At 37.7% G+C, this 17017-nt stretch overlaps 1 protein-coding gene across 3 annotated transcripts in view; it reads right to left on the bottom strand.

The window, feature by feature from the left end:
* Positions 1-17017, bottom strand: part of FTO (FTO alpha-ketoglutarate dependent dioxygenase) — a 426388-nt gene that overhangs the window by 130403 nt on the left and 278968 nt on the right. Inside the window, exon 9 of one of the 3 annotated variants that reach the window (XM_027977360.3) lies at positions 1-17017. This exon is cut by the window's left edge and continues 38225 nt beyond it. Within the exon in view, the coding sequence (XP_027833161.1) occupies positions 17014-17017 (4 nt within the window). The 3' untranslated portion in view covers positions 1-17013. 3 annotated transcript variants of the gene reach the window in all.

Genomic DNA, 17017 nt, shown 5'->3' with positions numbered 1-17017 from the left:
AAGTCTTTGCTCACTCTATTCTTGAAGCTTGAAATACCACCTGTATTATCACAATCCTATCCATTCTTCCAGGCCCAGGTTAAGTGATGTTTCCCATGATCTTGATGACTCTGATCTGGGCTCCCAGAACACATGAGCTGAATATTTAGTATGTATTCCATCCTCCTTGGTGGTCTTTTTCTCCATATCTCTTATCCCAACCCCTCATAAAGTAAACTGTAAGTACAGTGAGCACCATGTCTTAAATTTTTTTTTACTTCTATGTCACCTAGGTCTTTCAAACATGGTTTTCTGAACTGGGAAAAGGGGGCTATGGGGAGGAAGGCTCTCTTAAGAATTTTTCTAGCTCACAGATGCTTGATTTGGATGATGGAACCAATAATAAACAAAGAGATGATAGTAACAGCAAAACTCCTGGTATTATATGAGGTATGGAGAAGTATAGGGGGTAAAAATCTAGGTCTTGGTGCTAGATTGCCAATCTTAGCTCTCTCACTTAGTAGCTATACAACCTTGGGAAAATTCTTAATTTTGCTGGTCTTCTTCATTTCTCTAGATTTCTTCACTTTCCACAAAATGAGTGGGAGAGGGATAAATTAGGAATTTGGAACTAATATATACATACTACCATACATAAAACAGGTAAACAACAAAGACCTACTGTATAGCACCAGAAATTATCCTCAATATCTTGTAATAATCTAAAAATGGAAAATAATCTGAAAGAGGGTATATATATATTTATAAATGTAAAAATAAAACAAAATATAAAAATATAAAATTTTTTAAAAATATATATCAGAACTATTCATCCTCTTTCAGATTACTTTGAAAATATTATGTATATAAAACTGATTGACTATACCCCTGAAACTAACACAACATTGTAAATTAACTATACTTCAATAAAAAATTATCTAACAAATGAAGGATAACAACAGTAACTATACATGAGTTTGCTCTCAAGGATGAAATGATACAGGAAGCATTTAGAATAGCACTTGGCATATAGTAAGTGTTCAATAAGTGCTACATAGATCATCACATGAAGGGTAGATTTCCTTTCCCTGCCATCCAAAATACTAACTTCTTAAAACAGGTATGAGAAAGATGTCAGCAATGAAACCCACGCTCCCTCTTTCAGAATCAGGGATGGAAAAGCTCTAACAAGTTGGATATGGCAAACCCTGCTGGAATTTTTTTTTCTTCATAGCTCAACCTAGGGCCCCAATGCCCCAATGTTACAGAGCAACGCCATAAAGCTGGCTCCTCCTGGCTTCTTATTGTCTTGGCACTGAACAATCAATTTGAAAGTACATTAAGTTATTTAACAGGTCACCAAGTAGCAGAAAGCTAAAAGTTTAACCATATTTACAAGGAAGAATTATATGAAAATATTTTTATGGATGCTATAAAAACCACCATTAAAAATGACTGCATTGAAAAGCTGAACATGTATGGAACAAATGGGCAACTCTTAAAATATTACCTGGTTCCAGACAGTCCAAATTTTGTGTCTCATTAGCAAGTAAGATAGATGACTTTGTCTGAAATGATGTTCTATAAATCCTATTAAGAGGCTATAAGGGACGCAACGGCTCCCAAAACAGGAGAATTAATTTCTGAGTTGAATCCCCATTGTACACACAAAAATGTGGGAGGGGGATGGGAGGGGGCTTACTGTTGATGCTGTTTTTGGATTAATATAATAATAATGCTCTCTAACAGTTACATTCTGTACTTTTCAAAATACATGTACACTTATTATCTCACTTTGATCCTCGCAAAAAGCCTATAAGTCAATATTATTACTCGTGGACTTAAAAAAAATCGTTATTATTGTTTTTTAGTTGTGTTGTTGTTTACACAAGCCAGGGGTGGTGGTTGTTGCTTAGTTACTAAGTTGTGCCCAACTTGTTTGCAACTCAAATGATTTCCCAGGCAAGAATACTGGAGTGGGTTGCCATTTCCTCCTCCAGGGGATCGAACCTGGGTCTCCTGCATTGTAGGCGGATTCTTTATTCACTAAGCCACCTGAACCTAAGGCTTCACCAAAGTCAGTGAAAGCCAAGCTGAGTTAGACCCTTGCAGCTCCCTGACTCCACAGGATGTGGAGTTGTAAGAGCTTGTGTTTATGATGTGGAGATGGTACAACTCTGTCTGCACAAACCCACAGAATGGAGGAAGCTACACTGTCATTTTAAACTCTGTATCCAGATAAATTAAAGGCATTTGTTTGTTCTTTTACTTAAAAAAACAAACAAACAAACAAAAACTGAAGTGATGTACTCTCACCACCACATAAATAATAGCATAGTGCTTTGTATGTACTTTTTTTTTTTTTAAGAGCAAGACTTACTCCAATGATTAGTGCAATTTTGTTTTTTGCCTTGCTTTGCCAAAAAGAAAATATGGCTTTAATAGAAGTTTACATCTGCGTGGTATTACATGCATGTAAAACAGATGTAACCTAATTACATTTTCATTTAAATTGCTAAATAGCTACTTAAGTAAAAAGCTAAAATAACATACAAACAACAGTTACTATAATAACAAGTGTACTTAGAATTAAATGAAAAGGATCAAAGCTATGGCATATAGAATTTGAGTTGGTCTTTCAAAAAGACAGTGACATAACAACGCTGCCTTCAATTACTCAGTAATCTAATGTCTCTAGAGCTCAGCCTAGACTCGTGGAAGAAAATCCATCGAGTTTTTATAAAGACTCTGGGTTTCATGAAGATTAGACACACTCTACTAGAGATTATATAGCAAAACCCTAAATTGGAAATTAGAATTCCAGGGCAATACAATCAGCTTGATTATAGTTTTAAGCAGACCTGTCTAGGCTGAAATCAGAAGTCGGCTCCCAATTTGGAGATCAGGACGCCCTTTCCGTATTTTTGAAAGAAGACAACATGCCACATCAGGCATTGCATAGTCATGGCCCAGCCCTTCCTGGAGCCGCACAAAGGCTCCACAGAAGGCTCCCGAGCCTTTGGGATGATGTTCAGCTTTGGAGCATGGCGAAAGAACACGTGGTCAGTCTGCACAAAGGAGCAGAGGGAAACACCGCGTGCCGGGCTGGGGCGGCTGAAACCGTGAACAGCAGACTCTGGCAAAACCCAACCCGGCTTAACCTCGACTTGTGGGGGTCGTGTCCTGTCCTAGCTTTCCCTTTTCGATTTCAGTTTTAACCAAAGTGAATTTCGGGCATTTGGAGATGGTGGTTATAATTTTCAGCAGTTGGAGAGGAAAACTGAACTTGTAGAGTGTGTGAGCAGAATGAATTCATTTTAAAATTAGAACAGCCTATCACGAAAAGCAGACCATTTAAAGTAGGAGTGCATTGTGACAATAACCCCCCCATTAGCTTTCTTCTCTAAACTAGTCCAGCCAGTTTTTCTAAACGTTGCTCAGGAGTGTCGAAAATAAAGGGTTTCCCAGGTAACACAGTGGTAAGGAATCCAGTGGCCAATGCAGGAGATGCAGGTTCTATCCCTGGTCTGGGAAGATCCCCTGGAGGAGGAAATGGCCACCCACTCCAGTATTCTTGCCTGGAAAATTCCATGGACAGAGGATTCTGGCAGGCTACAGTCCTTGTTCTTGTTTGTATTAATCACTTAGTCATCTCCGACTTTTTGCAGCCCCATGGGTGATAGCCTGCCAGGCTCCTTGTTGGTTATTAAAAAATAACAGCGTGCACATGTTGACCCCAAACTCTCTAACTATCATGTCTTCCCATCCTACCCATCCTCGGTAACCACAGTTTGTTCTCTCAGTCTGAACACCACCTCATGCATTTTAATGGGTGAAGAAAGGGCTGCAAAGACGCAGACTGTCTCTTACTCAGGTTCTTTTGCAAATGCCCTGTACTTGAATCATAAGCAATGACTTAAAAGGGCTCCCATACATATAACATTGAGTGGGAAACATTTTCTTTTTCTTTTCCCTAATTAGGCCTGCTATACCAAAAATGTGGTGAGTCCCTGTCTGAGACTGTCTCTGGATCTGAAATAACAGTGAGGTGTGTGTTTGTGAAAAGGAGAGCAAATGTTCTTTGAGAATCTTCTTGTCCCACCACTGTTCCCCGGGTTGAGCACCCTGGATTCATCTCCTCAGGCTGGCTGCTGTTTGCTTTCTGCAAAGACTGTTCATAAAGTTTCACAATGTGTTGAGAACAAGTTTGCAAAAGGCAAGCAAAGGCTTGCCTTGATTTTGTAACCAATTATTTCATTTGTATTTTATAAATGGGTCATAAATGTCATGGACTAATTGCTGCTCTGTCCCCCTTCCCCACCGCCATACGCCCACTGGAACAAACAGGCTACCTTGTACCACTCTTGCCAGAGGCCAAGAATTAATGGCGGGTTTTAAACTAAACTTCATCTATTTGGAAGGACATCAGTGGTAGCTGAGGACACAATGTAATTTCTCTGCTCACCACCACTCCCCTCTGCCCTGGAAAACAAACATATTTCTATCACAGCACTCTTTGCCCAAGAAACTCAGATGCCAGTTAGACATCCTGAAAGAAACCAAAAGAAACAATATTAAAATAATCATGTTGTAACATCACTGACTTAGCCAAGGTCTTTTCTTGTCTATCTGATCATTGCTAAACCAGTCATTACTCAAAAGCACACATTAAGTGATGATTTATCTGTTTGACTGTGGTACAAACACTATCTTCTGTTGATGCTTAGTGGCTCTGGAAAAGGAAACATGAATAATGTCCTGCCTCCGAATGAACTTTGAAGAATAACCACATTCCAAAAGTTGATGGGCGGGAGGAGGAGAGAAAGTAATTACTCTGTGATGGGTTAAAAGTCAGTAAGAAAAGAAAGCTGAGAGGCGGCTCTGCCCTACAAACATTTCTGGAACAGCTCCCTTAAGTCAGCCTTGACAAAGGATCTATGTCATTACAAGGAAATGAAATAAATGTGACAAGCTGCTCTCAAACTCAGAGTAACTCTGCACTCTTTGCAGGAAGGTTTAAAACCACAGAACAGTCATCATCCCAAATACGTTTGTGTCATTGTTTTCAGTCGGTAAGTTGTATCTGACTCTCTGCAACGCCACGGACTGTAGCCCGCCAGGCTCCTCTATCTGTGGAATTTCCCAGGCAAGAATACTGGATTGGTTTGTCATTTCCATCTGCAGGGAGTCTTCTGGACTCAGGGATTGAACCTGCATCTCCTGCATTGGCAGGAAGATTCTTGACCGCTGAGCCACCAGGGAAGCCCCCAGCCTGAATATACCAGCCTATGAACACTTTCCCTGGGGGACGAGTAAGTATTGCCACTAAGCTGCCAGCTCCTCCTTCAGTGGTGTTTGAAAGCTGAAGTCACAAACATGTGGCTTGCAGGTAAATTCCAGCCTTCAACAGGTTTAAAAACACTTTAAAACGTTAGTTGCCAAAATGTTTATACAAGTACACTTCATATAAAAGTCAGGATTTCCGGCTTCCGTCGGGAAAAAGAAATCTGACAAGTCCACGACAGTGGGCTCGTTCCCTCAGGGCAGCTAGTTGTCCTCTTTAAACTCAAGGTGGGCTTCCTGGCTCTTCCTGGTCCCCACACCTCCCTGTCACATGGATCTGCTCCTTTGTGTAACTACTAATGAACTGCCCACCAATACTACTTTTCTCTACTTGAAGGCAGAGAAGAAAAAGATTTCAGAAGCACCAAGTCCTCTCTAGCAATTCCAGCTGTGGTGAAAATTCCACTCCACTGGGTCAGTGTTTGAGTTTCAGAAAAAAGTACCACAGACCCTTATATTTGCCTGAAGACGTGCTGGGACCCCATCCACTCAGACCAGTCAGCAGCTAAGCATTATCTGGTTTCCTAGGGTCCTGGGCTTCCCTGGTGGTTCAGCGGTAAAGAAGTCGCCTGCCATGCAGGAGCCACAGGAGATGTGGGTTCGATCCCTGGGTCGGGAAGATCCCCTGGAGGAGGGCATGGCAACCCACTCCAGTATTCTTGCCTGGAGAATCCCATGGACTGAGGAGCCTGGCAGGCTACCGTCCACAGGGTCAGAAAGAGTCAGACACAACTGAAACAATTTATCAGGCATACAACCCTAGGGCTCTGGTGCATGTTTTAAAGGCAAACTATGAAAATGAATCTTACTATCCTCTAAAGGAAAAATCCATCATATTCTTACTTATTACTCCAAAATTAAGTGTGTTAAAAGTTGAACTATCCAACACGCATTTTCAGCCTAACTCTCACAGTTGTGATGGAAAAAATCCTCTCCTTCCTTATGATATATTTTTTATAATGAGGCCCACACACAAAAAAAAATGCAGAAAGAAATCTCAGAATCTTTGACGATAGAAATGCATGTACATATTTTGCACCAGCCAGCAGTAATTATTTTACTACGTGAAGCCCAGGGTAGGTAGTAATATGCAATATCTTTCAACTTGGCACCATCCCCAAAAAAGACAGAATAAAATAACCTGACCTGTGATCCTGTTTTGAAGCATCACTACCCGCTTGGGTAGTATTTGCATGTTAAAATATTTATTTGCTTCATAAAAAAATCTATCTGAATATCCAGTTTCTCAGCAGTAAAGATTCTGATTTCCAACTTAGCAGAAGCCTTAAGTAATTTGGGGCTATGATCTAAACGCTACAAGCTTTACCCACTTAAAACTTTGCCAGCTTCGAGCTGCATGTTTTTCTCACTGGCTCCTTATTTGCAAATCATAGTAGAGATTCAGGTGAAAGGTGACGAAGTTTCAAGAGCTGCAAAAGCCCAGTTAGAAAACTCTTGTTTCCTGGACAGAGCTTCCAAGAGGGTAATATTTCTGAGCCTTCTGTCACTTGAAGATGTGAATTTGTACCAGTGAGGCTGAACAAGTTCTCGTGAGCAGGTATTATAATGGTAACTTCTGCATGTGGTGTAGGAGAGAATTAAGCCTCCTGACCCCTATGGTGGTGTTATTCAGTCGCTAAGTCATATCTGACTCTTTGTGACCCCACGGACTGCAGCATGCCAGGCTTCCCTGTCCTTCACTATCTCCTGGGGTTTGCTCAAACTCATGTCCATTGAGTCGGTGATACTATCTAACCATCTCATCCTCTGTCTCCCTCTTCTCTTGCCCTCAATCTTTCCCAGCACCAGGGTCTTTTACAATGAGTCAGCTCTTCACAACAGGTAGCCAAAGTATTGGACCTTCAGTTTTAGCATCAGTCCTTCCAATGAATATTCAGGGCTGATTTCCTTTAGGATTGATTGGTTTGATCTCCTTGCTTTCCAAGGGACTCTCAAGAGTCTTCTCCAGCACTACCTCTAGGCAAGTTGACCCCTACAGGCAAGCTTCTTCACTAAAATCCCTCAGGTTATAACATGAGGGCACATGAACTACCATCAAGTTAAGTTCTCCTTCATCTATCTACTGTTATGGTATTTGAACAACACATCTAATAAAAAGGATTTAAAATTTAATTTCCCTCATGAAAAAGGAAAACGTAAATCTCACATAAAGTGCGCTACTCTAGCATATTCACCAGCTAAGGCAGGCAAAATGCGCTTGAGGTACGCCATGCCCTTCCGTAACAGTGTGACTCTCAACCTACCTCAACGATGAGCTTGAGATTTACCCCAACGCCTCCTTTCTAATGGTTTCTAATCACAGAGGGTGGTGGGGTGAGCCTTTGCTTGATTTCTCAATGAGGTTCAGGGCTGTGATACTGAAATTAGGCTCAGAATCGCTCTTAAGAGCAGAAAGGCTTCAGATTTTCCTTTGTGTGTACTGGGGCTTCTCTAGTGGCTCAGACAGGAAAGAATCTGCCTGCAATACAGGAGACCCAGGGTTCAGTCCCTGGGTGGGGAAGATCCCCTGGAGATGGGAATGGCTAACCCACTCTAGCATTCTTGCCTAAGAGAATCCCATGGACAGAGGTGTCTGGCAAGCTACAGTCCATGGGGTCGCAAAGAGTCAGACACGACTGAACGACTAACACTTTCACTTTCTACTGACACTACTCAGAGAAAAATGACTTCATTTTCTTTTGTGTTTGTTTGTTTGTTTTTGGAGAACACAAAGGAATATGGTCCTTCACATGTGGATGCCATTAGAACTTTACCTCCAAATTTAACAGCAGCTTGTCAGTCCTGAAACACTGGAAAACCCTGCTATCTCACTGAGAGAAAAACTGGTGACATTCTGTTTAAAATTGTGGATAACATGACTCTATGGGAACTGAGAATTTTGTAATGACAAGCTGTATCAGAAAACTGTTTTTGCATCTAATCCTGTGTTAGTTATGGTCACTTCAGGAAAAACAACAACAAGAAAAAAACAAAGCCCTAATGTTGCAATAAAAAATATAGAAGTTGTACACTGAGTTATTTAAAGTTTCTTAAGAAACTTTCTATCTAGACCTTAATAATTTTCTGTTTAGATTTATTGATAAGGACAAACCTAAATACTAGAGCAAAATTGTCCTCAACAGGCTGTATTGCCAGTGGCTACCTGATGCCACTCTTGATTTACAGACAAAAGGTTTTATGGACAGTTTTTGGGATCCAGATCTGCTTGCAAGGAGAGGCTCTTTCTTAAGTTGTAGAAACTGCTAATTAGGGTTTTGGCAGCCTTTTGGGCACCTCTAGGCAAATTAGTAGAAGGTGCCCCTATGGGTAAACAGAGTCCCAGTTTGGAGAGGGGAGAGTGCCTTGGATTTCAGCTCCTCCCTGCTCATGCCAACCCCTCCCTCTGCTGGGAGCCCGAATGAAAAGAGTCTAATTTGTTTACCTAGTACTGAACTTTAAAAATGCATTAAGAGGTCTGTTTTCAGCCACTCTGTTGGTTTCTGGGTAGCAAAAGTCTTGTCAAATAATCTCGCCAGAGAGCAGAGATCGTTGACCATTTCACAACTCTTTAGTAAAATGACTCCCACAGCACCAAGTTAGAAGAATTAGGAATAAATCAAGAGATTCTATAGAGAGACAAAATAGAAAAGAGCAAAGTCATGTGGTTTCATTTCATGACTAACCAGTTCTTCCTGAGTTCAGGGTTGGACTGGTTCTGTCTTCATATTTTTGACTCATAAAGGGCACACACGTAGCTGAGGTCAGCAGGTCTGGTAATCTTTCAGTGGCATGAAGAGCCACAAGTGGAGTTCTACTGGTGAGCATCATAAATATGAAAGCCAGGTTTTAAGGTCCTGAGATCTGGCTTAATGAGGCAACATGCTTTTAACGCTTCCGATAACCCAAATAAGTTTCCAAGGAGAGAGCAAACTGAAGCTCTCCTATAAGGATGCACGCGTGGAAGGAGCTTCCAAATGTACCAAGATTTTACCAAAATATTATTATTTTACCAAAACGTTACTCCTTTTTAAATTATTTTTAGTCTTCAAAAAACGTTTATTGGGATATAGTTGATTTACAACGTTGTGTGAGTTTCTGTTATACAGCAAAATGAATCTGACATCCATATATGTATATAGTCACTCTTTTTTTAGATTCTTTTCCCATATAGGTCATTACAGAGTATTGAGACGAACTCCTATGCTATACAGTAGTTCCTTATCAGTTATTTATTTTATATATAATAGTACTTATATGTCAATCCCAATCTTATAGCTCTTTAATTATATAATTATGTTTAGCAACAATAAAGTCTTACCAGATAGATGTATAGAGACTTTTGAAGTTTTCTTCTTTACCTCCTTAAAGGGATTTCCACTCTGCTAAGATTAGCTCCAAATGTAAATTATGTGGCAGAATCTTGTTAATGAGTTCAGAGCCATTGTAGCTATTGACCATTAACATGTACGTCTCCAAAGGAAGGAGAAAATGCACTAAGACATAAGAAGTTCACACACACACACATATAGCCAATAGGCATGAAAAAAAATTCAACCACAGTAACAATAAAGAAGTAAGACATTACCTTTGCCCATAAAATTGGCAAAAAAAAAAAAAAAAAAAAAAAGGTTTCTTAATGGCACTATTCCATGCTCACAAACACGAGAAGGAACAGCAGTCTTAAAAACTGTTGATGAAAATGTAAATTGGTACATCTTTCTGGAAATCAAATGTTTTAGTTTTATTCAAAAATCACTGCACATATTTATTAGGTAATCTATAATTTGTTAGGGATTTAAAATGTCTAGTCCCTTCAACCTGGTAATTTCATACCTAGAAATCTGTTCAATAAAGGGTCAAAGATTCTTATAAACGGATGTCTGTCCTAATATTTAAAAGTGAAAAACAAAAGAGATGTGCTTAAATAAATTATTGTCTATTTTGAGGAGAATGATTCTTGAATGAAGTGGAATAGTGAGAAAATGATAACAAAATCTTTTCTGTGAAAGGGATAGGGTACACGAAATTTAAAAACAAACATTCCTAAGCCCATGCCAAATACTGACAGTTCTGGATGGCAGCAGTACTGGTGTTCTTTATTTTCTTCCAGTGTTTTTCTATAGTTTTCACTTTTTCTACAATGAACATTTATCAATTTCAAAAGTAGTAGGAAGTAGTAAACAACAACAGAAAAAGGAATTAGCTAAAGAGCAGATGTATTTAGAATCTGAAAAACATACAACTGAACAAGAAAACAACAAAATGGTAATAGCAAAATTACATATGTACATTTGGGTGAAGATTTACAAATCCTCAAGATATATACATTTGGGGCCCTGAAACAACATTGAAGGAACGTGTAAAAGGCATCAGAAAATGTTCAAAACAGAAGATCCATTAGAGATTACCTAGTTTAATCTCTTCATTGCACAGATGTGGAAACAAAGATTAAGTATTGCAGTGGCTGGATCCCTCATTGTGAGTTAAGAGACTAAAAACCTAGGACTCCTGCTTTCCAATCTATGCCATTTCCTAACTCAAGGAACTGCAAATAGGTTTCATCCAAATTACAAGAGCCAGGAGTAGCTGTTTGATATCCTGTGTTGAGAAAGCTCAGGAGGAAAACATGCATTAAGATCAGTGGTTTCAGCCACAGGTAGGAGGAAAGGGATAAGCGCTAGCCATGTCGAATGTTTGACATTCCTGCAAAGACTTACATGGTACTGTCCTCTCCAAACCAGGTGCTTGTCCCTATAAAACAGGAAATGTCTATTTCTAGGGCAACATTTAACATTAATTAGGCATTAATAAAACTACAGCTTTAACAAGGAAAAAAAAATTGAAGAGAAAGAAAAGTTTATCCTTTCCAACTGAAAAGGGGCAACTGTAGGTTCCATAAAGGTGCAGCATCATGCTTCAACGAAATATTTATACTCTCTCTCCATAAAGAAGCTGGGAGGCAAGAGCAAAAAACAAGTTGAAAGAGCAAACTCATGCCTTGACTCTGGAAAGCTATAAATAGAAATAAAGTTCAAAGACATGAGGGAAGCTGCATGCGAAAGCCTTGATGCCAAAACAGCCAGAAACCAATCAAGCCTTGGCCAAACTTCAAAAGAGCCAACTTCATGGAAAGGTTAGGAATGAATGAGTTCTGCTGAGACCTGTTAACTGCAGTCTAAAAGACATCTGCACGGAAATCTGTATGAAAATAGACATAAAAATAATAAATAAAACGCCAGAAAATAAAGTCCATCTGTACATTGCATCAGGATCAAGAAAGGTCTATTCCAGGAGTTCAAGGATGGTTCAACAGAACAAAATCTATTAATCTAAAATATTATATTCACAAATTAAAGGAGAAAAACATATGATCATCTCAATAGATAGTCTCCTCCTAAAAAAGAGGCATCTGAGTAAATGCATTTCCATTGAAGAGAACAAAAATTCCCTTACTTCATAAAAGATATTTATCAGAAATCTCAGCAAATCTCAAACTTACTTATAAAATATAAGTATTCTTATTACCAACAGGAAAACCATAAAGATGCCTACTATTCCTACTATTATTCAACTTTATTCTGAAAGTTTCAGCTAAGGCAGAAAGAAAGAAAATTTTAAAGTAGCTCTGTTAGAATCAACTGACAAACTACTAGAACTAATAAAAGAGCTTAATAAGATAATTAAATAAATGTAAAAAACCAACAGGTATCTTACATATTTGTAACATTCACCACAAGAGCAAGAGACACCATGAAATATCTAGAAATAAACTTAGGAAGATGTGAGGAAAACTTTTAAAACTCTACAGAAGTACACAAAAAATGACATAAATAAATATAAAATATATCATCTTAACGGATGAGGAAACTTAATTTTTTAAAAGTTCTCTAACATATAAATCTATAAATTCAATGCACTCATAATAAAAATACCAATGGGATGTTTTTAAATGAAATTTGACAGATCCTGAAATTCACCTGGAAGAAAAAGGCATGAGAACAGCGACAAAATTATTTTAAAAATAGGAAGGACAGGCATTAGAATATATCAGAACATAATATTTTGGTAATTAGGCAAAAATATAATTCAAATAGAATTGATAGTACAGAAACTGACATACACATTTATGAGAATTTAGTATATGATAACGGAGAAGGCAATGGCAACCCATTCCAGTACTCTTGCCTGGAAAATCCCATGGATGGAGGAGCCTGGAAGCCTGCAGTCCACAGGGTCGCTGAGGGTCGAACACGACTGAGCGACTTCACTTTCAGTTTTCACTTTCATGCACTGGAGAAGGAAATGGCAACCCACTCCAGTGTTCTTGCCTGGAGAATCCCAGGGACAGGGGAGCCTGGTGGGCTGCCATCTATGGGAGTCGGACATGACTGAAGCGACTTAGCAGCAGCAGCAGCAGCAGCAGTAGCAGTAGCAGCAGTACATGATAAAAGTGTCTTTTCAAATTAGTAGAGATAAGAATGGTTTATTTTTAAAATGTTATTGTTCCAACGGGTTTTCCCATTTGAAACAAAAATTAGTAAAGTTAATATCTACCTAACAACCAGTCACAAAGGTAAAATTTTGGTAGATTAAAGAGATAAACATTAAAAACAAAACTATGAAAGCACTAGAATACAATAAAAATGGATTTATTTCAAAACATGGAGTAAGAAAGGCAGTCTTAAGAAAGCAATAATATGCAAAAACTATAAAGGAAAAGAATACTATATTTGATAAAAGTACATGAAAAGAATATTAAAATACACCTGAGATAAAAGATATCAATAAAATAATTTCAAAATTAAATAATAAGTGACAGACTAAGAGAACAAATTTGTAACACAGAAAATTGAAGAGAATTAATATATAGAAACATAAATAACTATAAATGAATGAGAAAAATAAATAACAGAAAGATGCATAAAGAGTATAAACAAGTAATATGAGAAGAAAAAAATTTAATGTTCAATAATAACATGAAAACATGCTCACTAGTGATCAAAAAAATGCAAATTAAAACCACAAGATAGAATTTTTCATCTATCAAAGTGGAAAAATAAAATAATCAAGATTGACAAATGAATAACAACTCTTCATACGCAAGTGATGGGAATAGAATTGACAGCTTTTTTAGAGATGATTCAACAGTCACTAAAGCTTTAAATGTGTACATACTTTAACCTATTAATTACCATCTCTTGAATTCCACACTACAGAAATATTCGGTCTATATATGGACCAAGAGGCATGAAGAAGGATATTCACCACAAAATGGCTTGTGATAGCAGAAAAACAAGAAAAGAATTCATACATCACCAACAGCAAGGTAGTTAAATAAAGTCAGACATGGAATATCATGCAGCAGTCAAAATGAATTACTTAGATTTGTATGTACTAACATGAATAGCTTTCAAAGTTAGTTTACAGTGAATAAACACAAGCTGTAGAACTATACAGTTTGCACTATCTGTAAAAAATACAGAGAGCCAATTATACAGAGTGAAGTAAGCCAGAAAGAAAAACACCAATACAGTATACTAACACATATATATGGAATTTAGGAAGATGGCAATGACGACCCTGTATGCAAGACAGGAAAAAAGACACAGGTGTGTATAACGGACTTTTGGACTCAGAGGGAGAGGGAGAGGGTGGGATGATTTGGGAGAATGGCATTCTAACATGTATACTATCATGTAAGAATTGAATCGCCAGTCTATGTCTGACGCAGGGTGCAGCATGCTTGGGGCTGGTGCATGGGGATGACCCAGAGGGATGTTGTGGGGAGGGAGGTGGGAGGGGGGTTCATGTTTGGGAACGCATGTAAGAATTAAAGATTTTAAAATTTAAAAAATAAAAAACTAAAAAAAAAAATAGAGAAGGAAGGAAGGAATGAATATGGAAAGGATGAAATTAAGACAAGACATTGCACAGAAAAGAAAAAAGAAAGAATGGAAACAGTAAGATAATACCATTATTTTCTATCGGTACATATATAAGTGTGCACAAGAACATAAGAGGCAGATTTAAAAGGATACACATCAAGCTGATTCCATGACTTTTTGCAGGGGAAACCAATATTTGGTGATAGAGCCAAAGAAAGTTTGCTTTTCTGGAGAGGGGACATAGAGCAATGATTACAAGCACTGGAGGCAGGATGCCTTGTTCTAACAGTGATTTCAATCAATCTGTGCCTCAGATGTCATCTGTAAGTTGGGGTAATAATAGTACCTACTCATAAGATTTACTGTAATCAATAAATTCATATACATCAAGCACATGTCTGGTATATAGCAAACATATAAATATTAAGGTAATTTGTACAAATTTGCTGATATGTGACTTTTTTGATGTACAAAAATAGTAATTTTATATGGTTCAACTTAATGTTATTATTTATATTTTTTAATTCTTTTAAATATGCATTACATGTTTTTCTTTCTTTTTTTTTTTTTTTAAAGGACTGTAGAGAAGGAAGGCTCCGGGTAAGATTAGTAGAGCACAGAGGGAATGGAAGAGTCAGTATGTACAGACGTATTAAATAATTTCAATATCTGAGTGTAGAACGATCTTATCTTCAGGGAAGAAAGTCAATATTTAGAATACCTTTGCCAAGTAAAACTTGAGACATGCTTTCAAAATCTACTTTGTATATATTTCCACATAAATTCACTGGACCAAATCTTTCTATAAATGACTATATTCTGTATAATAATTATAATTTGATTAAACCTGGAATTTCAAAGAAATACTACAAATTGAAATAATGCCTAAATTAGCATAAAATAAATAATAAATTTTCTTTTGTCAAAGTATTACATACTACTTTATCCTAAATAAACAGCATGTTTTCAATTTGTTATGATGATAACATTCATATCATATATAGGACGTAGCTGTAGCACACACACATGACTATTACAATACTGGAAACCATATGAAATGGATCTTTATATTTTAAAAAGGTTAGACTGCCCTTAGTTTTCTTTTGAATGCTAATATCAATTTTTAAATGTACTCTCTATAAAGACTAGTGAAACAACCTCAGCTGAAGTTAATTTAGAAACAGAAAACTATACATAAATATAAAAACAAATCTCTAGTATTAAATACACAAACAACTCAAGGAGAGAAGAGATTCCTAGGAAACGCTTCTATAAATAGTTTGACATTATTACACAATCTGCTCTGCATATCTCGTAATGGAAACATTGCTACGGGTGATTGAAGAAATAAGCAACTTTGACATTTCTAGATGTAACTTGAGGAGATTATTTCATCATAAAGGATTGGTATAGAATATACTAACCAACAACTCAATATCAAAACTCTCCTTGCAACTCTAAAACAGTGCAGAATGACATTTAAGATAATCCATTTATCACCATCCAATACAGGCTGCTTGTTCACAAAATGTCAGTGACAAGATAGAGCATTCCGATTTCTGGGCAATGAGTGCCTGCGACAAAGAATCTTTAACACAGCACACACTGCATTTCTTTATATACTACTGCCATACCTCGGACTTCAGCTCCCAGAATTTTTGCAATTTATATGAGCAGCTGTACCAATGAAACGCCTTCTCTTTTCCTCACACACCACAGAAACATTCTCCTCCAAGGATAATGAAAAGTCTGCATGTTCATTTGCGGGCAGGCAATGGACTCCTGGTGAATTCTTGATGTTTTTATTAGCCATCCCGAAAAAGCCCAGTGCTTCCATTCTGAACAGTAACAGTTCTAAAAATCTAAATAATTCTTTTGAATAACAATAATGATAATTATGACTTGGCTTTATACGCTACTAATTCATGTTTCACAGTGGTTTTAGACAAGGTACTACTTCATATGCTTTTCACCAGATCCCTGTAAAATTGGCCATGGATTATCAACATTTTATAGGGGAAGAAAACTGAAGTTTGATTTTCCTTTGTTAATTTAAGGTTCAAGCACAATATTTTGGTTCAAGGTCTGATAGCAAACCAGAATCATTCAATATTAGAGCTCAAATGATCCTTCGGGTAGACTTGCTGCTAAGTCACTTCAGTCATGTCTGACTCTGTGCGACCCCATAGACGGCAGCCCACCAGGCTCCCCCGTCCCTGGGATTCTCCAGGCAAGAACACCGGAGTGGGTTGCCATTTCCTTCTCCAATGCATGAAAGTGAAAAGTGAAAGTGAAGTCGCTCAGTCATATCTGACTCTTAGTGACCCCATGGACTGCAGCCTATCAGGCTCCTCCATCCATGGGATTCTCCAGGCCTTAAGAGTACTGGCGTGGGGTGCCATTGCCTTCTCCGTCGGGTAGACTTAAGAAGCCTCTAATTCAAAGAGCATGAACTGATGTTTTATTTGACTAAACAAGGCCCACAAACCTACATGATCTGAGATTTTATAAAAATACCCAAATTTCTGACTTTTCTTGAAAATGTAGCCACACTGGGGCCACCTTCTGCAGAGAAGCAACTAGATGAAGCTCATCACCACCACCTTCATTTATTTACTTTTAAATATATATCAGTTATTTTTATTCATAAATAGATAAATTACATAGACTCAATGCTACTTTTATTTTCTCAATATAATTAAACAGTAGAAAAATAGGCTATAATGATAATAGCATTTTTTTTTCATCGCTGTCTTTAAATAAAGTATGTGTTCCCGAGTTCATTAGGTTGTCCATTTCACTTTCTTTAC

Source organism: Ovis aries, chromosome 14, assembly GCF_016772045.2.
Source record: "Ovis aries strain OAR_USU_Benz2616 breed Rambouillet chromosome 14, ARS-UI_Ramb_v3.0, whole genome shotgun sequence".
Lineage (NCBI taxonomy): Eukaryota > Metazoa > Chordata > Mammalia > Artiodactyla > Bovidae > Ovis > Ovis aries.
This window is presented reverse-complemented; position numbering and strand designations above follow the sequence as displayed.